Source organism: Gambusia affinis, linkage group LG08, assembly GCF_019740435.1.
Source record: "Gambusia affinis linkage group LG08, SWU_Gaff_1.0, whole genome shotgun sequence".
Lineage (NCBI taxonomy): Eukaryota > Metazoa > Chordata > Actinopteri > Cyprinodontiformes > Poeciliidae > Gambusia > Gambusia affinis.
In genome coordinates, this window is record NC_057875.1 from 21348450 (window position 1) to 21374322 (window position 25873).

General features: G+C 38.7%; 1 protein-coding gene across 18 annotated transcripts in view; it reads right to left on the reverse strand.

Annotated features, from left to right (window-relative positions):
- Positions 1-25873, reverse strand: part of LOC122835327 (neuronal cell adhesion molecule-like) — a 91320-nt gene that overhangs the window by 3272 nt on the left and 62175 nt on the right. For 2 of the 18 annotated variants that reach the window (XM_044124299.1, XM_044124301.1), the window contains exons 4-32: positions 25668-25679; positions 25002-25107; positions 23092-23285; positions 22615-22737; positions 21561-21731; positions 20970-21026; positions 19090-19201; positions 18826-19010; positions 18557-18691; positions 17385-17528; positions 17167-17278; positions 16916-17082; positions 16251-16398; positions 16058-16147; positions 15844-15968; positions 15563-15592; positions 14793-14894; positions 13777-13974; positions 13032-13102; positions 12606-12828; positions 12326-12441; positions 11564-11768; positions 11115-11237; positions 10549-10725; positions 7995-8054; positions 6621-6824; positions 4517-4675; positions 2628-2759; positions 2262-2340 (exon numbers count right to left, since the gene is read on the reverse strand). In XM_044124299.1, coding sequence (XP_043980234.1) covers positions 2262-2340; positions 2628-2759; positions 4517-4675; positions 6621-6824; positions 7995-8054; positions 10549-10725; positions 11115-11237; positions 11564-11768; positions 12326-12441; positions 12606-12828; positions 13032-13102; positions 13777-13974; positions 14793-14894; positions 15563-15592; positions 15844-15968; positions 16058-16147; positions 16251-16398; positions 16916-17082; positions 17167-17278; positions 17385-17528; positions 18557-18691; positions 18826-19010; positions 19090-19201; positions 20970-21026; positions 21561-21731; positions 22615-22737; positions 23092-23285; positions 25002-25107; positions 25668-25679 — 3760 coding nt within the window. The remainder of the gene's footprint in view (positions 1-2261; positions 2341-2627; positions 2760-4516; positions 4676-6620; positions 6825-7994; positions 8055-10548; positions 10726-11114; positions 11238-11563; positions 11769-12325; positions 12442-12605; positions 12829-13031; positions 13103-13776; positions 13975-14792; positions 14895-15562; positions 15593-15843; positions 15969-16057; positions 16148-16250; positions 16399-16915; positions 17083-17166; positions 17279-17384; positions 17529-18556; positions 18692-18825; positions 19011-19089; positions 19202-20969; positions 21027-21560; positions 21732-22614; positions 22738-23091; positions 23286-25001; positions 25108-25667; positions 25680-25873) is intronic. The other 16 variants (XM_044124305.1, XM_044124308.1, XM_044124303.1 and 13 more) reach the window with 16 other exon arrangements.

Sequence of the window (25873 nt, forward strand, 5' to 3'; positions counted from 1 at the left end):
GGCCACAACGTATGAAACATCTGCAAAGAAAGCTTTCTTTGGAAATCAGATCATCAGAAACGTTCATTGGTTAAATGAGCAGAAAGTCAATGAGATGCGTTCATAAAGCCATCATAATGCCGCGATGTTCTTCAAATTTAACACAGCATATTATGATCTGTAAGCATAAAACATTTACAGAGTGTCAGAGCGGAGCCCATACTGTTGAAGAAAACTTGCTACACTGAGCATGATCAAGGCTTTATGAGTGAATATTAAAATTGATGACGCCAGGCGCTTTTCTCCACAGTGACTTCCACAGACCTCAAACAACCCCCGCCGACACCATCACCACTCTTACCTTCACTGAGACCCACAACCCCGGAGATCAAATCCGGACATCTCACTGAAATCCCACACAGACAGACATTCCTACACACTGGTTCACTACTCAACACGCACACACGCACTTAGGAGAGTTCACTGTTTTCACATTAGTGAGGAACAAAGTTATGTCCTAAACAGAAATTAGTTGTTCTACAACCAAAAACAGCTCGGGTGAGTTAGGTTATGCCTTTTATTGACATTTTGTGAGGTTCCCGCTGAACAAAACGAAACAGGACGAAAGGAAAAAGTTCTCTAACAAAGGCACTATGTTACTTTGCAACGTGGTTTGTCCAATAAATCTCTCTTTTCGTTTGCATCCATTGTTGTGTTCCTCTTTCTCTATTGATACAATGGACTGTTGGCATTTTTCTTTAGCAATAAAAGGTTCAAAACCATCTTGTACTGGTGGCACTACAAATTATAGAGCGTGGGTGTTATATTTGATTATATTTCTATTTCATAAAACCTAGACATCTTGAAAGCATAAAACATAAATAACTATCAGTCCTGTTTTACTTTTATTAAAGCAGATCAATAATGCTAACATTTCCATGAAGCAACTGTTTGTAAGTTTAATACAAACACTTGCATTTTGGATTTTTCAGTTCCAGTGTTGTCACAAGCAGTCACTCCAAATAGAGCCAGGACTCCCCATTGCTTTTAAATGTCTGACCAATGTGCCCGGTTGTTATGTCTCCAAAATACCGCTCTGAGACAGCATCACACCTGATTTACCTCTTCTTACTGGAGTTATTTGGATGCAAGTTTTTGCTGAATGAACTCACACCAGAGCAAGAGTCTTCTCAACTTTTTCTACTGAACATTATAATGCTCACAAGCAGTTGTTGTAAAGGTAATCTGACATACTGTGTGTAGTTCAAAGAGAAATAACAATATCTTGACGTGTTTCAGAGACTGATGTAACTTTGTCATCAAGATAGCAACTTAAAAATTGCCTCCAGTACTGCTGATTTTGATCTTTTTATGAATTTAATAAATAAGAGATGAAGAACCAACAACTTTAGGCTTAAAAAGTAATACAATTTAAAAACCGGGCGTCAATCTGTCAGTAGCACAATTAAACAGCCTATTCAGTCTTCAGACATGCTTTAAATGCCACATCGGATCCATATGCATTTATACAATATACTATATCTATGTATAATCGATAAATTCATTCAACATATTATTCCCTGGAGCAGAATGTTGAAATACCCATGCATAAAATCCATCAAACATATTTATATCTACATACAAAAAGGAATAGAATACAAAATATAAAATCAAGACTATCTTATAAATTGACTTTTAAAAAACAATATTCAAAAACGTTACATGTACAGATTTAAAGTGCTTCTTTTTTGTCTTTTCTTTCAGCATGCTATTGGAGATGCAGCCCAGATGAAGGAGGCTAATAAACACAGCTGGAGAACATCCAGAAGGTTAGGCCAAGTGTTAACACTATATTTACTGTCGACAAAATGCTTGTGATTAGCTTATTAGTTGGGATGAGAGTTAATGATTGCTTGTACTATTCATCTCTTGTAACAGTCATTTCTAAACCTTTGACATAATAACATTTGAAATCAATTAAACCTGACGATTCCTGATCCCTACATGGCATCACAATGTGATGTCCAGCAGACACACCAGTCCAACACGAGACGCCTCCAAGACATCGCCGGCCCATCAAGAATCTTGGCAGAAGCTCAAACCGGTTGCCTTCCTCTTGATGCTGTGACTGACATTGGTGGGTTTGAATGGGTTATTGTCAGCTGCAAGGGCTGGGAAGAGGAAGGGAGTGGGCCAGACGTGGGCACAAGGCGAGGGGGCTGATGGATAAAAATGGACTTTGGGGGCATGAAGGGTCCAGCAGCAAGAGCACTTTCTCTCACCTGTATTCCACAAAAGTACAGTCATCATCTTTCATTGGCTGGAACTCCGGGTCTGTGTGTGCATCCTCCTTTTCTTTGACTGGGGACACAAACAAAGAAATGTAGGCTTTCTCAATATTTGCAATAACCCTTCTGTACTTGCGTCATGTTCTTTAGCTGTATGGTTGTTGTGAAATTTAGAAAAATGTGCCAATGTGAAACAATTTCCTAACAGAAAAGGAATCAGTAATATTATACAGTACCCGACATTCACACAACAGTAGAAATATCCCACATTTTGAGAGCAAAAAAAATAGTTATTTCTGACAGCTTCCAAAGATAGCTGAAAACACTGCGCATTGGGTTTGTTTTGTGCAAGTGACTCACCGGGGTATTTTCCTCCTTTATTCCTCTGAATGAAGCAGATAATGAGAAGGATCAGGATGAGCAGGGCGATGGCGCACATGAGGCCAATGAACCATCCCTGAGTGGCGATGTCTACCTGTCGGCTCGTCACAGCTGGCCAGAGATGGAGAGATAATGCAATATTTGCAAATGCAATATTTCTACAGTCTTTTCAGTGATGAGGAAAGTCTCCCTCCAATGATGTGCTGAAATGGTCTTACATTGTTTTGGCAGCTGTTATAGCCATTAGTTAGTCATTTCAGTTCATGAGTGAACCACGATAACACGTTTTACAAATTGTGTTAGATGAGCAGAAAATCTTCTGTATTAATTTAAGAATGAGATGAACTGCATTAGAAATGTTGCAAAAATAATTTTACATTTGGTGACAATTGCACACACAAACACACACAGCTACAATCACTGACCATCATACAAGTTTTTTTTCTAGTCTAGGTTGGAAATTATAATGCTATATTCAAAATAATCTATATTAGAATATTGTTTGTTTTTTAGTTTTAGTTTTTTTTTTTTTTTTTTTTTTTTTATCTACAGAATGAGATTAATATCCAAAAGGCAAAAATGTAAAACCCAAAGGTCATGCAAACTGTTAAACATTATATCTCTGCATGTTTGTTACACTGCAGCAACTAGGGGTGTAACGATACATCCAGTTCAGGAGATTCGCAATGAAAAGAAGAAGAAACTTTAGTCAAAACTTCTGGTAAACCTAAGAATGCACATTTTTTTTGTTTTTACAAATCGAGCTAAAGTTTCACATATCATAAAAGATCTCTGTGGAGATTATTATAAATTCGGCTAAAATGTATTCAGATTAAGCATTTTGAAAACAACAAAAAGCTGAAATAGGTAGTTAAGATTTCCAATTAGCTGCGTTGCCAGCAGCTAATTTTTACCTAGACTCAGATTTGGAATCATGTTAAAAATAGTTCATAGTTACTCTGTCAGTCCTATCACTGTTTCTTTTGTCTGCCAGCTACAGAAAAAGAAAGACAGATAAACAATTAAAATGCAGAGGCTTTTTTTTCTTTTTACAAATAGCTGTATGGCACCCAGAGAGGTCTTTATTATCTGACTCCTTCAACAACGCAAAGCAAATCAAGAAGCACTTCTGTTCTTCCGAATCTCAAACCAACAGCTAAGACCAAAAATTATTCACAAGTCAGGCAGATTTAAATTTAAAATCCCTCTCACTCAACCAAGAAGTTTCTTTCTGATAAAAAAAAAAAAGTAAGTAGAAGTAGTAAGCCACTGTAGGAAGGTTTGCAAAATTAGGATTTTGAAAACTATGTTAACCCTTCTGAATAATGAATAGATTAATTCTGGCATCAAATCCGTCTTATGATTGTTGAAAGATTTTTTTACATGTTTCCACTTTCATTCTGAGGATTTATTTTGTCTTTGAGGTTGGACGGCTTCCTTACCATCACCCTAATCTTTAACTGACTCCACAAGATTCTCTATCAGAGTCAAGTCAGGACTCTGGTTGGCTCAACATTAATATTACTTCTAGTCAGAAATAACATGTAGGTAAAATTACAAGATCACTTGAATCCGCCAGGAGAATTTTGGGCTTCATTGTAGTCAAGTTTAAGGCACCCACCTTCCTGTCTGATAAAACGGCTACGTTGTACTTTGCAAAAAAAAAAGATTTCAACTTTATGAGAAGGATTGTGGTGTTTTAATACCACAAGATCTCGTTACACCCCTAATAGCAACATTTCAGCTAAAACAAACTCAACTTTGCAATGGTAGGATGGTACAAACTACTAGATACTTTACACACGTGACGTTATGAGGCCTGACTCGGCCAGGTCAAGACGGAGGCTACACCCCAGGACGCGCCTCACCTGGGACCGTGACAAACAGCTCCTCGGAGTGGAGCGGCTGCTCGTGGTGACCCTTAGCCACCACACGCACCCTATAGGAGAGGCCCACCTTTAGACCTTTCAGCTTAACGTTCTGAGAGCCGTTCACAAGCTCTTTTTGCCACTCCTCTTCACCTTCACCTGCAGGAGGGACGTCGACGGAGAGAGGTATGTTTGAGGGAGCGAACAGAGCTTTCAATGGTCCATGGAGATGGTGAAACGATGGGAACTACTTATACGGCCTTACTCTGCAGGCAATTTTAGATATTCCAGGAGTAGGAGGTAAAAAAAATCAATTTAGGCTTTGAATAAATTATTGTGGTGACCCCGATAGCTCAATGCACTTCAACAAGCCCATGCATACTAAAAAAAAATAAATCTGTCGACAATTAGTGCTGCCTAAAAATAACTAAAAGGAAACCAGCTTGGTTCAGAATAGCTGCTTGTTGCTCAGAATATATTTTAATTAGAAAAACACAATAATCTAGGGAGACATAAACAGTAAAGATGCCTGCCACGTAGAAAATATTCAAACATATTATTCTGGTTTTCATTTGCTTTCATTTATGATAAATTGTCATAATACCCATGATCATTTGGTCTTGTTTTTCTGCTCCAAAATTTGGTCAAAACCGCCCAAGTCCCCTCTGGACAACACACTGCAGAATCGAAGCAAATTGTCACAATATGCCATTTTTTTGTTATCACAGCTGTACACAGTGGCAATTAGAAATACTCATAGAAAAGCCACATCAGAGGCAAAACGAGCATGTGGAAGAAGGTGCTCTGGCCAGATGACACCGAAATTCACCCTAATCTTTGGCCGACATCCTAAATACCTTGTGTGGCCGAAAAAGGTGCACATCATCCTAAACATAGGGGTGACTGCCTCATGCTGTGTTTGTCTGGGAGAAAACCTATTGGAGACGGCAAAAGACCTGAGAGAAGAGTGGCCATAAGGCAACAACCCGGAGGTCCAATGGACTGCTTTAAGCACAATCATCTGTTGAAATGACCCAGTCAATCCAGGCATGAATTCAATTAAAATCACAGCAATGTGTGAAAAGTGGCGTTCGCACAATCTGCATACAATCTCACTGACAATTAACTATACTGCTAATGTCCAAATATTGCATGTGCACCTTACCAAGGTGTTAGACATACCACAAATGACTTACAGCCAAAGGTTGTTTTAAAAAGTTATTATTCAGGGAGCTGAATAAAAATGGGAGGCCATACTTTTCAGATTCATAGTTTTAGAAAAATGTGCAAAACTTCCTTTCACTTTCCTTGCACTCCACAGGTATCACATTATGACGAAATATTAAAAAGTTCAAGAGGTATTCACGCTCTTTTGTAGGTTACAAAAGCACTTCTAGACTCAAAAGGTATTTTGTTATTACTGTTCTTTTAAGGCTATTCTGCACTCCTCTGCAAGCCACAAAAAAAAAAAAGGTGTGGCAATCCTATGATCCGAAACATAAAAACAGCCACTATAGAAAACACTTAATGTTCAGATAACAAAATAAAAGACCTATTTCTATGTCACTCTGAGCAGTGATTTCACAGCTATTGCAGTCGCTGAGATAGAAATGTCACTTTGACCTGTCCACTGAAAGCCTCAGAAGTGTTGCAGAGTTTTATCTGTTTACCTGCATACGAGCTGTCAGGGCCACCAAACAGGCAAAAGTGGGAATGAGCTAAAAGTGAAATGTATCATGACTGATGATCACTGAGTTGAGTTTTTTGAATTAGGTGGATATTATTATGATGACATTTCCTAACTGAATGATTGAAACAATAGGCGTGAGAGAGTCATACCACAGAGCTTTTAACCTCATCGCAGGTAGAAATAAGCAATTGAAAGCACTTTAGTCAACCTCTGTGGGTATAAAGATGACAGGAAGTGCTGCTTTTTGGCAGATTTTACTCATACATTCTGTCAGTGTTATGACTGGAAATGAGAACTGCAGCCAATTCCAGCATTGAGCAATTCAGAATCCAATCACGGGAAACTTAATTTATTAAATCAGGGTCTTCCCTGGCAGAACCCAGCGTTAACATGAGTGCCAATATTTTTAATCACCTGCTGAAGCCAGTAATGAAGTAGGAGTCTCTTGCCACCCATGCCTGAAGCTGAGAGAAATATCAATGAGGTGATTTTTCTTACTGTTTTCTGCAATGTACTCTACATAAACATTTTTCTCTGGGCCCCAGTACTCCCAACTGATCAGGGCCCCATCTTCTTCAACCGAGGAGCTAATATTCGCAAAAAGACTCACAGGCCGAGCTGAGCACACAAGAGAAAAGACAAACATCAGAGCTGGCCTGTGGGGCAATGGGAAATCCAACAAATGGCAATCAATTGCTTTGTCCTGATTGTATAAGTGCATCTTAATAAATTAGAACATCATCAACAAGTCTGCTTCCACAATGGAGTTAAAAAACAAAACTCATGTGTTGCATAGATTTACTAAACATAGACTGATCCATGCTAATGAAAAATGTTTATTCTTAGAAAATCTAAATATTACACAAGACATATAAAAAGGTGTTATCAATACAGAAATGTCATGTGCACAGTCAAAATACTGTGATCATGCACTTTTCATTGCTGGAGAAATGTCTCAAAGTGATTCAACTAAAGTTGAAATGTTAGACAAAACAATTATGGAGAAGCTTGATCGATTGAGAACATAATCCAAACTGGAGTGGCAGCTTTACTGCATAGTATTTTGCTGCAGAAGTGAGTAGCTCACTTAACGACATGTTTGACATCATGAGGTGAGAATATCGTGTACAATTATTTAGGCAGCATCGGAACGCATTGCCTGGGAAGTTAAACATTAAACGCCAGCTGGAATTATGCATGTTTGATGACCCTAAGCCAGGGGTGTCAAACTCCAGGCCTGAAGGGCCGCAGTCCTGCAACTTTTAGATGCGTCTCTGCTGCAGCACAGCTGAATAGAATAATTAAGGCTCTGGAGAACTGATCTACTCAAGGTGGAGGCAATTAAGCCATTTCATTCCAGTGTTTTGTACCTGTGGCACATCTAAAAACTGCAGGACTGCGGCCCTCGAGGACTGGAGTTTGACACCCCTGCCCTAAGCAGTCCGTTAAATTAAGGACAACAATGTCAATGTGTAAAGTGACGATCACTAATCCCTGATCTTAGTCTCCAAAAAATGTGTGGAATATGTACAAAACATGTAAATGTCTGATACCAGTTGTACACAGGAGTTTCACTTGGAATAAATGGCTCAAATAGATTTAACTTGTTGATGGTTTTCTCATTTTTGAAGATGCACTTGTAATTCTCTGACATGCATGTCTTGACCCATACGGAAGTGCTGAACAGCACTGGCTGGGGCGATAAACCATCAAAAACGGAGTTCACAATCAAACTTCTAATCATCTAATCCAACATGTAGTTTACTAAGATCTCAGCATAGTCTGTACCCTTGTGGATCGGACGGCGTGGAGGAAACCCTGCAACGGGATGAGAGGTTTGGGTGCCTCCTGCAAACAACACCAAGAGGATAAAATATGGACCCACACCCAAACACTGTCATACACATGCAAAGAAAGCAAAAACAGGGAGACACAGCAGACACACAGTCATTATCCACAAAGCACAGAGTTCATTAGCATGCAAGGAAAAACCTCGCCATGCAGCAGGAAGCACAACCAGCATCCGCCGTGCAAAAAGTACAAGAGGGTCAAAGTTGTAGACAACAAAGGAGAAGAAAAGCAGCATGCCACTCTAATAAAGTCTGATCCTGTTTTATCAGGCGAAACTGAAAAGACACATGTCAAACAGCATCTTTGTCCATGTGACTGTGAACTCAAACATTTAGGTAGATAAAGAACAGAGAAGAGAAAAGGCGGGAGTCCTCAGAGAGAAGCAGCATGCATGCAGTATGTTCTCCACCTAGATATACACATCAGCTTACATTTGATGCTTCAGGTTGAAGAAACAAATACACACAAAATAATGGGTGAGCTTCAATAAGCTCACCACTCATCCCTCTGCTTTTGTCACTTTTGTATCAGAGAAATATCTTCAATTCAAGGGTATCAACATGAGGTTTATTGGATAAATGTGAAACTGAATCTAAGGAGAAAAACATAGAAACAAGTAGAACCAAAAGTGCAATGTACACACCTAAAATTAAAGTAAAATACTTAGATGTTGATACGTTTCTTTGAACCAACAAAATATGATGAGACAACAGGTCGAGAAGGGTCTGTTCACTTGTATCTTTGAGGTAATTATTTTATATGAACGTACAATATAAATCTTCAGTATATGAAAAAAAGCCAATCGTCTAAAACGTTTGCACAGCTGTGATCAAATGTTTACATCCATGATCCGCGCATTAAGTAAATGTCACCCAGTTAAATCCTAGTTGTCAACCACCTATGTACATCAAATTTTTTCTAAACATATATTGTGTCACAGTATCAAAACACTCCCATATGACCATAAAACTTTCCAGCAGAAGTTATTTAACTTGCCGATTTGGACAGCTGCAAATTTAAGTCAAGCAAGTGTCCACTTTACTTGATGTACTTGTTTCCTGGTCAGCCTTTCTCAGTCTATGGTGATGTACAATAACAAATATTGAGCTCTCATTAGTCAAATGACTGCAAACAAATCCATATTACGCTAACAAGGAAAAACACCAACTGCAATCAATTACTCTTCCAAACCAGAGGTTAAAGGTCCATGGCATTGACAACCTTCAACACACCTTACTTAAAGATTTGGGTAAATGTGTGTATATTTTTAACCCTATATGTACAATTCTGATCCTGTGTAAAGGAGAAATTTTAAATAAATTGCAACTCTTGCTATAAAGAATAATGGAACATGCATTTCCTTAATAACAGACCATTGTTGTGCAATTCTTGAAAAACATCAAATAACTCATTAAAAGCTCAAAATAAACTTAAAACTCCTGGCCAGAATGAGCAGATGTAAACTTCTGATCACAACTGTAATTGAGATGTTTTACTTCTAGCTGAGCTGTTCAAGATTTTTAAGGACAAAAGTCAAACATTTCCACATTTCAGAAGAAGGTTTTTTTCTGCAAGTTGTTGCTGTCTTGCCTATTGACTTTAACCTGAACAAGTTAACATTTTCTGTCATACAAAAAGCCAAGCAACAGAACAAAAGCTCATTCACAATGAAAAAATATTAAAACTAAATGTACCCACAACAGAGGACACAAGCTTCTATAGCAAAGCAGTTACCATTAAATCATGTCGGGAAACTCTTCCAGTCTTGATTTAGAAAACATTACTATCTGAATTCAACTGTTTCATGAAGGAGATTGTGAATTAATAAGAGCTTACGTGTCAAAAGCAGACTGAGACTAAATGGTCTTTCATCTCACATAATTGATGACCTTTAGAAACATTTTCCAAATGTGTTTGTTTCAGTCGATATTTTCAGTAACGCACAATGTTTATTTCATGAATTATAATCTAATTAGTTTGTGCTCCAGGGCATAGCCTCCAAGTAATTTACAATTCCCCTCTAAATTGATCACCGTTTCCATGGTAACATGCTTCAAAACAAAGGTCTGAAATTTCTGGGCGTTATCACATTCCTTACATGCAGCTTCTTTTTTTAGTTCCCCTGCTCCAGATTAAAGATACTGCAGATTACGAAACTTGCAGACATATTTATCTTCAATAAGTACAATTACATAGGAGATGTATCTGCAGGTTTCTATTTGACCGATATCTATATATATCTATATCTATCTATATAGATATAGATATATCTATATAGATCTATATATATATATATATATATATATATATATATATATATATATATATAGATCTATATATAGATTTGGGTAAATAGGGATTATTTTTAATGCTTTTTGATGTCTCGTTTAAAGGACATCCAAGAAGAATTTAGAAATGTAGCTACTAGCTATTAGTCATCTTAAATACCACACGCTCCATGTTTTACACTTGTCTGCCTTCGATGACTTACCTTCATCCTGCTTGACGACAGCTTCCTGAGAAATGGCTGGGCCCGCTCCAACGCTTGTTCTCGCATTCAAATAAAACTTGTAGCGTGGGCTGTACTTGAGGTTTTGCAAAGTGACTGAGGTCTCATTGGCAGCCAGGGCCAGCTCCTCTTCTGGGCCAAGTTCATTGGAGTTATTGACTACAGGGGTGAGGGACGGATGACGACAACGATGGGATGGAGAAGGAAGTCGGAAAACAGGAAGTTGTGTAGCGATAGGAGGAGGGTGAGGGGTTGCAGATGGAGTATCAATAATAAAAAAAGTGAAAATGGAAAGATTTGGATAACAGAGGAGTAGGGTTCAGAAACAGAAGTTGGGAGTGACCAGAGTTGATTTGTTAACTTGTGTTGTTGTAATTGTAAGAACATTTAAATGCAGTTAAGCTACTTTAAGCTTCTCCTATATGACTGATTAAGCCATGAAAAAGAATGGCTTACAAGGCTATGCACTAGATGACAGAGGATGATGTTCACATAACATAGATTTAAAATCTCGCTTGCTGTCTGTCAAGGAAAACAAAACTTCTCACCTGGCTGATATCTCAGGTTGTAGCCAGTGATGTGCCCATTATGTTCATGAGGAGGACTCCATTCGAGGGTTAGTGAATCTAGGCTGGGGTCTGTGACAGACAGCGAGGCGGGTGGCCCAGGCTCTGCAGAAAAGCATCAACAATGAGTGAACACAAGTCAGTGACAGAAAATCTGATTAATGTAAGAGAAACCAATGAATGGAGAGAGGCAATGAGATTATGTCCAGTTTATTTCAGACAGAATAGCAAAAGGTTAACATAAATATAAATACATTTCTCCAACCATCTTGTACAAATGCAATTTTGTAATTCCCCACTAGATGGTACTAAACTCTCCTTTCTGTTCCTTTAAATTCAGGAGGCAAAACATTAGCATAGTCATGCATTTGGCATTTTCTCATAAGACTTAAAAATGTACATATTAGAGTTTCAAAGTTTAAATGTCATACCTCCTTCTGGTGTCCTAAACTCCTGCTTTTCACTTTTAGGACCCTCTCCTTTCTTATTGAAGACGCTCACATAAAAAGAATAGTGGCTGAACGGGTGCAACCCGGGCAGCAGGCCTTGGCTGTGGTTCCCACTAAAGGTGAGCACACGCTTCTCTGTGTGATGGGGGTTGTGTTTATGAAGGCTGTGTGCCCTCGAGTAATGAACCTGCAACAAACAGTGTCAAATGCAGAAGCTTCATCTATGTCATTTGTGCATACATGTTGAGCAAGGATGTTACTCCTGTAATTTTTGTATCCAAAATACTTTTTTTTTTTAAGTTAAAACTTAATGGACTAGTGAATAAAAAAATATAATAAGCGAGATCTGTCCTATGTCCACAAATATCACACTAAGGTATGCTTTCTAACTACAAAGCCCCCAAGGGGACTTAAACCAATTTATCTATGTTGCATTGCATTCCCTCACAAAAATGTTGCATTCCCACTCAACATTTTTACGCCCCCTTGCAATAATGTATTTACTAGCCAATTGATGAGACCTTGGGAACTGAAAGTGTTGCTGCTACAATATAAGGTTTTTTATAAGATTTTTCCATGTATCTTTATATTTCATTTGTGAGATGCTTGTTATACTTTCAAGCTTCAACTGGGACAACTATGTATTTGTCAACAGGAGAAGAATTACACACCCATCTTTCACCCAAATATGTGTAAATTACCATTTACTTTTCATTAATCAACATGCTTATTAAAATTCTGTACCTTGTATCCTTGGATCTGCCCTCGTATTAAATGAGGAGGCACAGGGTCCCAGCGTATCCGAGCCAGGGTGCTGTTTAGCACTGTAGCCTGAACATTTGCTGGAGGTGCTGCTGGCACTATAGAGTTAAAAAAGATACATAACATTAGCAACATTAGAACAGGCTACAACCAAAAGGCCAGAGTGAAATGTTACAGTGTATACAACCAAGTACATCGCCTCCGGCTCAAAGAGTCTTTTTTGTAAGAACCTAAAGGCCTTAAAAGGTTAAGGTGGACTCACAATCTTCTCCTGAGTAGCCGATGGCAACAGCGGGCTCTGGTCCATCTCCATGGTTGTTTACAGCCTGAACCTTTATCTCAAATGGACTAAATGTGGGTATTTCAGATACAGTATACATGGAGTTGTTGGTAGTGGCTGTTATCCAGTCGCTGCCTGGCCTCTTCTGCCTCCAACTCACTTTATAATAAAGCCCAGGACCGTTGGACTGAAGGCCTGACAGAGGCTGGAGAAAGAGAAATTTAAGACATAGCATATTTTTTAGATGCTGCTTCTTTGTAAGTGTACTGCACTACATTACACTGAAGTAAATAAGTACGAACAAAAATCCAATTAAGCTCTGATGCACAAATGCTGGTTATGATACTCTTTGCAATAACACATCTGTAACTGATCAAATTCAGAAAAGGTTAAACATATAGAGATTACCTCCCAGGTGATAACAAGATTGTTATGTTTATTTCCAGATCCACGGACATTTTTTGGGTTCTGGTCAGGAGCTGAAGACAGAATAAAAGAAAAATCAACAAATTCCAGAAAAAAAGAGCCAATTTTACATTTAACCTGCTATTTTGTTATTATTTTGACAATAATAGTTTCTCTATTTGTTGATTTTGGAGACTTTTGAAATAGAGGAACTAAATTGTAACTGAACTCATGTATTATACATAGTACAACTTTTACTAAATCAGTTTACTTTCCAGAGTGTATGTGGTACTTTCCTTATACTTCCTGCTAGCTAAGTTTTATGGTATTAAGCAGAAAAAAAAGACTTCAGAGTTCTGGGAATGGACCTAGTAGGTCTTGAGAAAGTAACCTAGAGCCTCTTGAACTGTAACCAGCAAGTTTCATAAAAGTTTTAAAAAATTATTTGGTAAATTTTTTAGATAAACATGTACATTCTGGGAAAAAATGTTTTGTTATAGAAAATAATCTCAATATTTGAGTAAAGTATCTGGCAAGTTATCAAAAAGTTAATTAAGTTAGTAAACAAATCCACAAAAGGTAAAATACAGTAGCTAGTAGAACCCAGGAAGTAATTTCAGATTCCAAGAAAGTACTCAGAAACATTTCCCAAACATCTAAGTTTAGGGGAAGCAACCTGTTGTCACAGTTTCAATTATTAATGTTCTGGTGCAAAACTGAATAGCATTTATAACAGCTGGCTCCGTACCTGCAGGCTCAGTTTTATACATTCGAGATGGGCTGCTAGGCTCGCTCAGACCCACAGCGTTCCGGGCCAACACTCTGAATGTGTAGTGGACATATGGTGAAAGCTTGAGATGAGCCGTTGTCTTGGTCCCGGGAACCCGTGCAATGTCATGCCAGTGACCTTGGTGGTGCAGCGAGTCTTCATACTGGATTACAAACTCTGCATTTCAAAAAGACAATCATGTTATACTTTTTAACCGCGCTTGGCCGCATATTTGCATAATGGGATTAATACTCTCATGCCACTTGAACTCAAAAAGCCACCAAGCACACACTGAATCTGCAATTAAACGGTGGATTTTGGCAAGGTTTTCATTAAAGATGAGTGTTTGCAACATGCTGAGCATTTTAACACAGTAAAGAAGGTCAAACAACAACCCGTGTATTACAAGATTGTTATGTTCAGTTCAGTGAAGAGATTTGGGAAAGGGATTTTTTTCAGACTCCAAGGGATGAATATTAATTGATAGCCATTTGGTACAATTTAATATTTTTTTTTTCTATTTTATTTACAAAATTCAATTTACAATTAGTTATAAATCAGTGAAAGATATTTTATCTTATTCAGAAAAACAGAAAAAGGGAACAAAAAAACAAGGCAAAATGGCTTCATCCAACCAGTAACACAAACTTGTGAATAACAAAACACTAAAAACATTATTACTTTATAACTAGCAAATCTGACCCACACTTAGCCTATAAATTTATCTGATGTTTATGAAAAAAAGGAGTTTGGTATGTTTCTGTCGCTGCTGATAACTGTTGCATAGAAACAGCGGTGACTCCCCAAGACGCGTAGAGGAAATAAAACTTTATTACAAAAGAAGATAGTAACGCACAGTGATTTCAATAAGTATCTGTAGTCTGACTACTGGATTTGAAATAGCAGCGCGTTAGATCACTCCTTACTGAAAAAAGTGGTCCGACGTCAGTAACGCGTTACTGACATCACTGATAAAGACATAGGCTCACACACACCCTGAATGGGGCTGTAATGTTCCTCCCCAGGGATCCAAGTAAGCTGAATGCTCCTCTTCTTCTGGTCCGTCAACTCCAGGTCTGTGGGGGGATCGGGTCGCCCTGGAAGAAAAAAACAGCAAAAGGAAGAGACACATGTATTTATATTTTGAACATTTCACAGTAACAACACAATCAGGTGATTATGGCATGATGCTTTATCCAAGCAAGCCTCTCTGTTGCAGGACAATTTATTTGCATGTTGTTATGTATTTCTTTTGCTTGGTCCACTGATGATGATAACACATGCAGACGCTGCATCATGCGATGAAATGACTGATGCTCAGTATTCACTTCATCTCGAGCTCATCAGACAAAATGAACAGATGCTCATATTGTGAAGTTGCAGTGATAAGAAACGCATGCTTCAAAAGAATGAGCAATGATGAAATATCACAAGAAGCGCTCAGGGACTATATCTGCTCTGAAATTAGCTTTGATATCAAAACAAGAGGAAGTTGCTCCTCCTTTCCCAAATGTTTACGCCGGCAGACAAACGGCGTCAATGCGATTGATTCTGCAAAAATGGCAGATCGGAAAAACACACACAATAATGGAGCAACTCAAACTGGTAGATGTAAATAAAGAAAAAGTCAACACTTTGTGACCGTTCGATCCAAATGGCTTCTTCTGGGCCGAAGCATGCTGCATTGAACTGAAACCATAGAGCGAACAACACAAACGCATGCCAGCTAAGCACGTCTGGGTGCTTGTGCGTGCTGCGGGTTTACCGTGGATGACAGCTGGAGCTGGTGTGGTCTCTGTGAGGTTGGAGGGCGGCATTGAAATAAGAAGTTTGGTGGTCAAATCAGCCATAAGTAAACAGGAATGATAATTAGGCTGCTTAAGAGAAGGTCATCAACCTACAGAGCATGATCACTGATTAAATTCTGTCCGACACACTTAGTCCTTAACAATTGACTGTTGAATCAAATTATCCTACAGGCGTAGCTCTCTGCCATTTTCTTAACATTCATGTTTTAAATGTAATATTAAGCTTAGAGTCTCATACCGACAACAGTCAGCTCAGCGGTGACCGAGTCTTGGTCCAGAGTGGTGTTTACGTAGCATGTGTACAGCCCTGCATCTCTCTCCGACACGTCTGTGATGTACAGGCTGTTAAATTCTACGATGAATCTGCAATCAATAAATAAAAACTCCATTCAGTTATGTACAAGTTCTGATATTTTGTCTAAATACAGGTAACTTTTAAAAAAAGCTCCAACCGGTCATCGTTAGGCAGCTCCCCATGGTCTCTGAGCCATTCTCTCTCTGACGCATCAGAAGTAGACAGGCTGTTGGACTCTACAATGAATCTGCAAAAATTAAATTAAAATAAAAAGTCCGTTCAGTTGTGTGCAACTGCAGATATTTGACGAATTTTAAGAATTGAACACAGGCATTTTAAAAAGCTCCAACCGTTCATCGTCAGGAAGCTCCTCATCATCTTTAAGCCAAATCAAAGTGGGTAAGAGATCCTTGTCGTGTTTTATTGTACACTCGAACGTCACAGATCGACCTCTTTGGACCACCGTGTCAACCGGTTGCTTTAGGATACGGGTAGGCTCTGATGGAACAGGAAAGCCAAAGATTAATAAAAAATCTGAATCTCAGTAGAGTTTCACATGCAAAGGTTGGTAAATACTTTAGTCAATAAAAGGTCAGAGGAACGAAACATAGAAATCTTTGAGAATGGCTAAGAAATATTCAGTGTGTTAGTTATTCTGTGGATGTTACAGTTACTATGCTTGAAGTATTTTCATTACGTTTCCATTTTGTTACAGTCCAACCAACAAAAGAGTAGAGGCACAACCCCACAGTATAATGCCGCCACCGCCATACTAATCAGAGAGATGATCCGGTTAGGATGTTGTAAAGTGCTAGCTTTAAATCGCAGGTCATAGGTTTGCTTTTTTTTTTTTTTTTTTACCAGATTAGTTTGTCTGGAATTATTAAATTAAATTTAATTCAGTTTATTATGTAGCAGAACGTCACAACAATCGTCTCAATAAATTTTAAAGACAAGCATGTCCAAATCATATTCAGAAATATTTAATTGAATCAATCCAAATGAACAAACTCACCTTTTATATGCAGGTAAACATGGTTCTCAGAGGCTCCAAGCGAGTTCCTGGCAATGCAGGTGTATTTGCCTTTGTGCTGCGACTGAGCTACTTGAATCTCCAAAGTACCATTGTCATGCAGGATGTAAGGGTCTCCATTCAGGGTGCTGGCTCTGCTGTCTTTAAACCTAAGACACAGAGAGTCAATAACTTTGTGTTATGCTACAGGAAAGATTTCACGGCAAAGTTTTGTTCAGTGTTTCTTAACTCACCACTCAATTTTGGGAATGGGTGACCCAAAAGAGGAGCAGTCCATGAGGGCTGGGCGATTTTCGATGACCTGGTAGATCTTGTTGGCTGGCGTCAGCACTCTGGGTGACTCATCTGCAGTGAGTCAGCACAGAATATTTATAGATTATTACTGTCCACAAAATGCCAGGGATGGAAAATAGCATTAAAATCCATGATGGATGTTGAGTTCTAAACTCACGGAGGACGTTGACGAAAGCGTTGGAGAGGAGGTAACCATACGGGTTTGAGATGTTACACTGGTACACAGCGCTGGATCCAACCTGAACGTCAGTGAAGATGATCGTGTCGTCCTCCACTTTTCTGCTGATATCTGCAGGTAAATCTGTCAAAGCAAAAGGTAGTGTTTTTTTTTGTTTTTTTAAACTTTTTTATTCAGATTTTCCAGTGCACGTCACATCTCACACATCTTACAGATTACATGTAAAAATTCACGTTATGTTTTTAAAAAGGGTTTTGTTTGTCCAGGGTCTTAAATAAAAGACAAGAGAAAACAATGATAATAGTAAAAAAAGATAAATAAATAAAGGTAGTGTTTAAGAAGTGAGTGGTAAGATGATTGACAGACATCTACAGGGATTTATGGTATTCCAAGCAGTCAATGAAAAACATGATTTTTTTCTATCTTTTTGCGTTATTTTATACATACTTTACTTTTGAAAACACTTTTCAAATTGTAAGAAGCATTTTCCTGCTGATAAAGCATATAAAAACCAGATTAATCTCTAGCAGCTCTACTCATGTCACCATTACTAGTGACCATCTTGTTTTTTTTACTTGTATTCTTAATGGTCTATTTTTAGTAAGGTTTGAAACTTGATTTTAATAAGTTTAAACCACAGAATATGGTATAATGCCATTTACAATTTGCTAAACAAATAATGTTTATTAAAGCCACTAATTTGTCATGAGTGCCCCTGTATTTTCATGGCCCATTGACTAATAGGTAAGGGTGACAATTTAGAGACTAATTTGATGACTGATTGAAAAAAATATCCGTAGTGTGTGGGTTAGGTGTGCAAAACATAACTTTTCGATGTTTCAAATCAAAATACTGCTTCCTGCTTGATTGCAGTTAAATAATAAAATTCTGTACCTTAAAAATCACGAGATTCAACTTTTATATATAAAATATATTATCAAATATCTTTAAGTAGCCTTTTCGAGAAAAAAAGTTAAATCCTTTGCATTCTCTGAATTTTCACACAAAAGAGAAAATCACTAGAAGTTTGAACTTTTACTACCTGAAAATCTTCAGGGTTCTTATAGAATATAGCAAACTTTATGTAGGCTGTGATGAATATTTGATGCTAGAGTGTATAAATCTCTGACAGTGGAGTAAATTGCTCTTACTCTCTATGCGGTCACCATTCATTGACCATATGATGGAGGGTTTGGGTGTGCCGCTGGCCCTGCAGGTCAGCGCTCCATTCTCTCCTGGAGCCAGAACAAGATTCTTTGGAGGTCCACTGATCCAATAAGGGGCAGCTGCAAGGAGTACAGAGCAGAGAATTAATTACCGTACAGACAATCCTGATGGCGTCTGTGCATGAATCAATTAGGAGAGGAAGGTAGAGGAGGAAGGAGAGAGAGAAAGCAGGGGACTGCAGACGCAGACACACCTTTGACCTCCACGTTGATGATGTGGTGCGCAGAGCCGAGCTGGTTCTTGGCTGTGCAACTGTAATCTCCCTCATCCGATTCAGACACGTTCACAATCTGCAGGGTCTTGTTGAAGTGAAGGAAGGACGTGCGCCTGCTCGGTAGGTCTCCGCTCACTTTGGTCCAGGATACCTCGGGGGTGGGCCTGGATTTGAGAGTTGTGATCAAGCAGGCGGCTACTCGAGGCGCTGAGACATTCAATTCTGGCGCGTTCTCTGACTTACAGTCCTTCGGCAATGCACTCCATCTCCAGTACGTGTCCCCTCAGCACCATCTTGTAGCTCGAGTGGCCAGATGGGATGAGGAAGGTTGGCTTCCTATCATCCACTGGGGCCTCTGCAGTTACACACACAGATATGCCGAGTCAAAAATGAGAAGAAAAATAACTCTCTTTGGCATCAGCCAAGATTACAGAGAGGAACTGAGGCAGACCATGCCCTTCATGTTCTCTATGCCTTCACCTTTCAATACTGTGGTGTAATCAAACCATCTGCTCTGAAATGCATCCATCTCTGCACAGAAATACTCATGATTTATTGGAAAATGTGGCTTTTATTTCCAGGTTCTTTATTACGTGAGTTGAAGGTGTTTATAGGCAAAGAAAAAAACATGCATAAATTTATAATATCAATAGAAATATTAAAAAGTTTGCATTAAATCAGCAATGAGAGAATGAAAAGGTTTACTGGAAATAGAAACAGCAGGATTAGCTAAAGAAAGGATGAGCGCTCTCACTTTTGTCACAGATCTTCAATGAAGTAGTAAGTACAATTCAGCCACCCATGTGTAGAGTTTAGGGCTGAAACGATTCCTCGAGTGATTCGAGTACCTCGATTCTGCCCGGATCGTTATCTGTGGAGGGCAGCGCTTTTACTTCCGCCTATGAGTTGCTATGAAGTGCTAGCAGCATGGTGGAGAGTTGCGCGGCGCTTTAAGAGGGTTTGGGGACAAATAAGGATTGTTGAATTTTGTGGCGCGATGGTTGGAGTATTACAGCTTTTGTGCTGATGGAACCGCGTCGTCACGGTTTTGGAGAGAACGGTAGGAATGAGAGAGAGAAAGAGAAAGAGGGAGAGAGAGAGAGAGATCCGATTCCTTAATTAATCGTAAAAACAGTCTATAGAGTACTTGATTACTAAAATATTCTTTTACAGCAGCCTTAATAGCATTGCCATAAAATAATGTTAATGATAATTGTTTTTAACATCAGTGGAGCGCAGCTCCTCATAAATCCACAGAAGAAAAGAAAGACTTTCAGCTGCTTCCATTCACTGTCAAAATATTTTTTAAAGATAAACTAAATGGCTCTATGCTGGTGACAGATGATTTGAAAAACGCGAGTGTCAGGAGTAAGAATGCTGCTCTGAACTGAGTGTTTCCAGATTTTGAGTTTTCTGAATTACAGTTCTTGACAGAAGTCAGTCATTCACCACCATGGTGAGTCACAGGTAAAACCATTTTAATGGATAGGTTGCTACTCTGTTAAGTCTGCAAACTGATCCCCTCTCAGACAGGATCTATCCTTCTACTTGCTATATAAATCACAATATTTCAATTATGAACACAGATTCCAACTTGAGACATTGCTATCACTATTTTCATAGAGGACAAATATTGTGTTCTGCAAAGACAGAGTGCAGAGTTCCCGAGATCATGTTCTCACCCATGGTGCCGATTTTCAACATATTTCTTGATTTTAGATAGTGAGTTACAAGTTCGAACTATGGAAAAGTAAATTGTATAAATGTTGATGTTACATGTTAAATGCTAAGTTCAGTCTAAAATGAAATCAGCATGCAGCTGTAATTGAAGGAAATCAGACGAAAGGTGCATTTGAAAAGGGTTGCAGTTGGATAAAGCAGGAGTGACTTTTGGGGTTGAGGTGGGTGAGTGTTAGTGAGGAAGCTACAGTTTTGAGTGCTACTTTAAGAATGACCACAAGGGGGTGCTAGATCTCACCCTGGAAGAAACCAGCGAAGCTCTGGAAAAAAAAAAAAAAGCCCCAAGGATGAATGGGTTGAAGGGTTGGTGTTAGTGGAGGAAAGCTAGAGTCTGGAGCTCTGGGTTGGGAGGAATTAAACACTGGAGGGTGCCAAAAACTCACCATTTAACAATTCAGTGTCATTATAATAATCTGCCATTGTTTCATTGATTGCATCCACTGTAACACAACAAACACATCACACATGCAATGATTTTAAATCATGACAATTACAAAAACATGTTTGGACATCCTTTTTCTAACAGAGGGCAATATGAAAACTAACATTAAAAAAAACATAAAATATTTATATGGGGAATGATCGCCAGAATATGTAATGCAGAGCCTCTCATGATGTCAGCTGTAAAGGTTAAAATGATGAGAGCAGTCTTTGTTGTTGGAGGAGAAAGTGTATACAAAAAAACAACACTCAGAAGTGACAGTAAAAAGCTGCTTAGCAGACAGGTTAGAGAACAACCACAACTCAGACAATATGTCTTTGAGTCAGACGACAGTAGCATCTCCGAGAATCGGATCAGTGATGGGAAGCAGGGTTTCCCTCCCACGCTGCCATCCTGGCACATAATGTCCTGCTGAAAAATAACCGCCTCTTGTGCACATGCATTACACAAACACTGTTGTCCTTTTTTTCAGCCATGAAAATCTTAACCACATCTTTAAATCTGAGAATCACAGACGGAGGAAGAGACTCACGGTTGAGCACTTTGACAGTGATGGGCTGTTTCTGCTGAATGGTTTGTGTGTGTGTGAAGCGAGCGTAGCAGATGTAGTCGTTCCTGGAATCCTCTCGGCGGATGTTGGAGAAGTACAGATCGCCATTCAAGGACTGGGACACCCTCTTGCTCTGAGGTAACTTCTGGAAGTCTGAGAAAATGATATCAATATAAATATACATCCATTATGACTTCAGGAAGTATACGCTAAGTAGATCCCTCAGGGCTGAAGTTTAGGACCCCTATTCTCATTTTGAATTTCACCAGTTTGGATATGATCTTCAGTTCAAATTAGCACAACTTAAGCTCTTGGTCCGTACATGCAAGAAAAAAATGGTTATTAATATTATCAACAAGCAGAGTTAACTAGGCTCTGTAAAATTAATATTTTTGAAGATGTTGAAGCTGAAATGGTGACATTTCAAAAGCACTTTGGCATCAATGCCAATCAGAATTTGTTAGTAAGAGCTCAATTGAAGACTTTACAAATTTGGTTTCTGCAACTGACTATTGGCTACAGTTATAGTTAGGGGTGCACCGATTACAGTTTTCTGGCTGATTGCCAAATACCGATCTTTTAAAAAGCCTAAATTATCGATTCCGATTTTGGCCGATACCATTTTTTGTCTGAAATGTTGCTCAATATATCAAGAAAGTTGCTGAATTGGCAACAATGGGGTGACTATTGTTAACTGTAAATGTGTAGACATAACCTGGTCAGCTGGTTTGTCAGTAAAACTTCTCTCACAGGAGAAAAGAAAAACAGTGGTTGATTTTTAGACCTTTGCCGAGATTGATAACATCGGTGGATAAAATCGGCTTCAAATGTAAAAACTGGCCGATCACTCATCTCCCAAAATTTTGTTTATTTACATGTTTCTTATGCAATTCAGCCTTTGTGACAAGTCTTTTTTCTTGACATAGATGTTAATCTATAATGATAAGAACAGAAGCTCTGCACTATACCTACAACAAGTACAAACCAAACCCACAAGAAAATTCCAAATGAATCAAAATGACGGGTGTCAGCTCACTATTGTCCATCCAGAATATGATGGGAGGTGGAAGTCCTGCTGGAGGTCGGCATGGCAGCACCAAGGAGACACCCTCCTGAACCACGATTGGTTTGTTTTTCTCCTTTGACCACAAGGGGGACTCTGGATTGTTGGAAATGGACATGCACATGACAGGGTTGAGTATTGTCACAATTTGGACATAAATTTCCAGCTAATAATGGACAGAAGCAACGAGGCAAGATGAGAGGATGATGTCTAAATAGTGGAAAAGCAAAGAGGAAAAATACAACGGGGCATTTCAATCTATAATCTAACATGCATTTTCTCTACTTGCAAGCTTTACCTTCGATAAGCCGTCTTAGGAAGAAAAACGCAACTTAATTTACAGAAAAGAAAAGAAAGGAGGAAATAATCCAGAATGTTTCGTGAATTTAATGTTTGCAATGAAAGACAAGAAAATGGCTTAAATGCAATGAAGCAGGACACCACACTTACTTGACTGTCTGACGACAATATTGTTGGACACAGCAGATCCGTGTTTGTTCCTCGCCGTGCACTGAAACACTCCATCATAATGTTCAGGTCTTGCTCTGCTGATGTCCACCACCAGAGTCCCGGAGTGAGGCCTCATGGTGACACTTTCGTCCTGTTCAACGTCAAAGTGGGTCCCATTTCTCGTCCAGGAGAAGCTGGCGAGGACAAACCAGTGTAGTTTTTGTGGATGAATGAATGGATGATAAAATGAATAGAACTACCTTTCCAGTGAAGCGCAATCAGTAACACCTAAATCACAATCACTAAGTTGTACAAAAACAAAATTTAAATAGGTACAAGTACCGACATACAGTGTTTAATGTTAAAGTTATAAATTAAATATTACACACGAGGGCCATAAAGAAACTATCATAACTAAACTGCCAGTTTAGTTATGATAGGGTGCAGGAATAGTAGTTTATTTAGGGGTAATTCTGCCAGGTTTCCACTGGCCCCTCCATGGCTAAAACATGTGATATACTTAAAATATTTTCTTAGAGTTAATTTAAAAGGAAAGAAAATTTTGAACATGACATAAGATTTATTTATTTGGATATTTACGGATCTAGTGCTTTATCTTTAAATGTCTGTCCATATGCTGGTTCAATCCCTACCTCCATATTTACAGTGTTGGGTACTAATGCGGCTAAGATTCAACCTAACAACAATGTTCATAGACAAACTGGAACTGAGCACAGCGGTCCCCGATGTGGTGCACCGTACACAACCTGGGAATCAACAACCGTCAACTTACAGACTTTTAGGACAAACATTTGCTTCTGTATGCAGAACAGCATCTTTACATTTCCCTTCAAAGTCATGAACGTGGCGACTGCTATGTGTATATTTACATGGGTGTGTGTTGGCATGTGTGCGTGTGTGTGTGTGTGTGTGGTGGAGCTTCTGTCTACTACACACACATATCTGACTCTGGGGAAACTTGTTCGCTTTAGATTTAATATAAACTGAACGCTCTTGCCCTAAGCATCAATGAAACTATAAAGGTAAAGCAGACATGACATGTTGAACGTTGATTAAGTTTAAGGCATTCAGTCACTTCTAACTTTTGTCTCCAACCCATTTTACTGGTCAGAATAAACAAGGTAACAGTATGGGTGTTATCTTTGATTTATGCGAGTGAAGATTTTGTCAGCAGACATGTTTTAGCAAATCAAAATTTGATCAAAGAGCTTAAAGTGCAATTTAAGTGGCCATAGCTACAGACATGGTATCAATAGAGAAATTATCCAATCAAAAATTCATCTTTCTTTAATTTGCTGACAATGAAAAGAGGAAAATATGTGATTGTCATGTTTATTGACACTAAATAACACAACATGACAGGATTAAGCAAAGATGTAAATAAGCTGTTGAAGATCAGGCTGAAAAAATGTAAGGATATAACCAGTCTGCTAATCAGCACACATATGATGGATAAATGAGAACTGGTTCATGTTGTGACTCTGGGATTATTTTAAGTTTTTTAAGTAGTGAACTATGAACATGAACTCATTTGGTTTTAACTTGTGGAAACCAGACGTAAAACAGCAGTGTCTAAATTGAACAACAAGACAGTAAAACTCCTAAGCCCCTGTGCTTGCTTTTGGTTTACCTTCTTAACATCACCAAAGTCTAAGGAACTAAAACTAAGGAACAAAAAAAAAGCATAAAAGTTTGTGTAAGAGGCAGTAAAGCAGTTGGAGCAATCAGAAGCCTTAGTAACAATTAGCCTGTGGCAAAGGCAGCGTGCTCACAAATAAATTGAGATGGAATAAAATGAAAGATTATTTGAGCTTGAACTGTTTACATCTGAGAGCTAAAGGAGTATTTACACTTCTTGAATTTCAAACTGCACTTGGTTTTTTTCCTACCTGGGATGCGGCTTCCCCTTCGCCTCACAGTGAATTATAATATTCTCTCGCGGATCCACGATGTAGTCCTTTGGGGACTGGTGAGTTATTGTTGGAGGTTGCGCCACTACATGGAGATCAGAAAGAAGGAGAATGTTTAACCATGACCTTTGCTGCTTAATCTGAAGCCAATTTTCTTCTTGTGTGTCAACCACACAAGCAGTCATTACCAAACACACTGAAACTGACCAGAGTGTCCAAAACCACACAGGGGCTTGTGCTGACATACACACAAAAAGCTCTCTTTATCTGTGCAGTGGCTAAAAAAATCACAAAAGCATGCAGAACACCAAGATGCGTTTCTCTGTAGTGATGCTTACTGAACTCCTGTCACTGCTGGGGAGACAACTAAAGAACTATGACAAAACAAATAACTGAAAAAGTCATGCTGTTTGTGGCCTTTTTCTGTGAAAAATCTTCCACGTCTGTAGAAACACACAAAACAAAAGAAAGCAAGCACAGCAATACATGCATGCAAAATTTCACTCCAAATCACACTCCAAACTTTCTAATATAAACTAGGCATAAATACTGAGCAGGTTGAAAACAAAACAAATCCTCAAAATGTGGACAAAGAAAAAAAAAACTGCAAACTTATTAATAGCAAAGCATTTCTTTGTGACTTACATCCTGGAAGAACTTTTGTGGGTTCCCCCAATGAATCGGCGAACAAGAAAAACAATTTGACAGTAAAGAGATGCAGACATTAGTGACTAGAGTAAAAAAGGTTGTCCCATGGTTGGACAAGCGCCGTCTGTGATGGTCACATTTCAAACCAGACATATTGGAAACAAAACCTGTCTTAACCTGAAGGGCTGAAAATCACTTTTTAT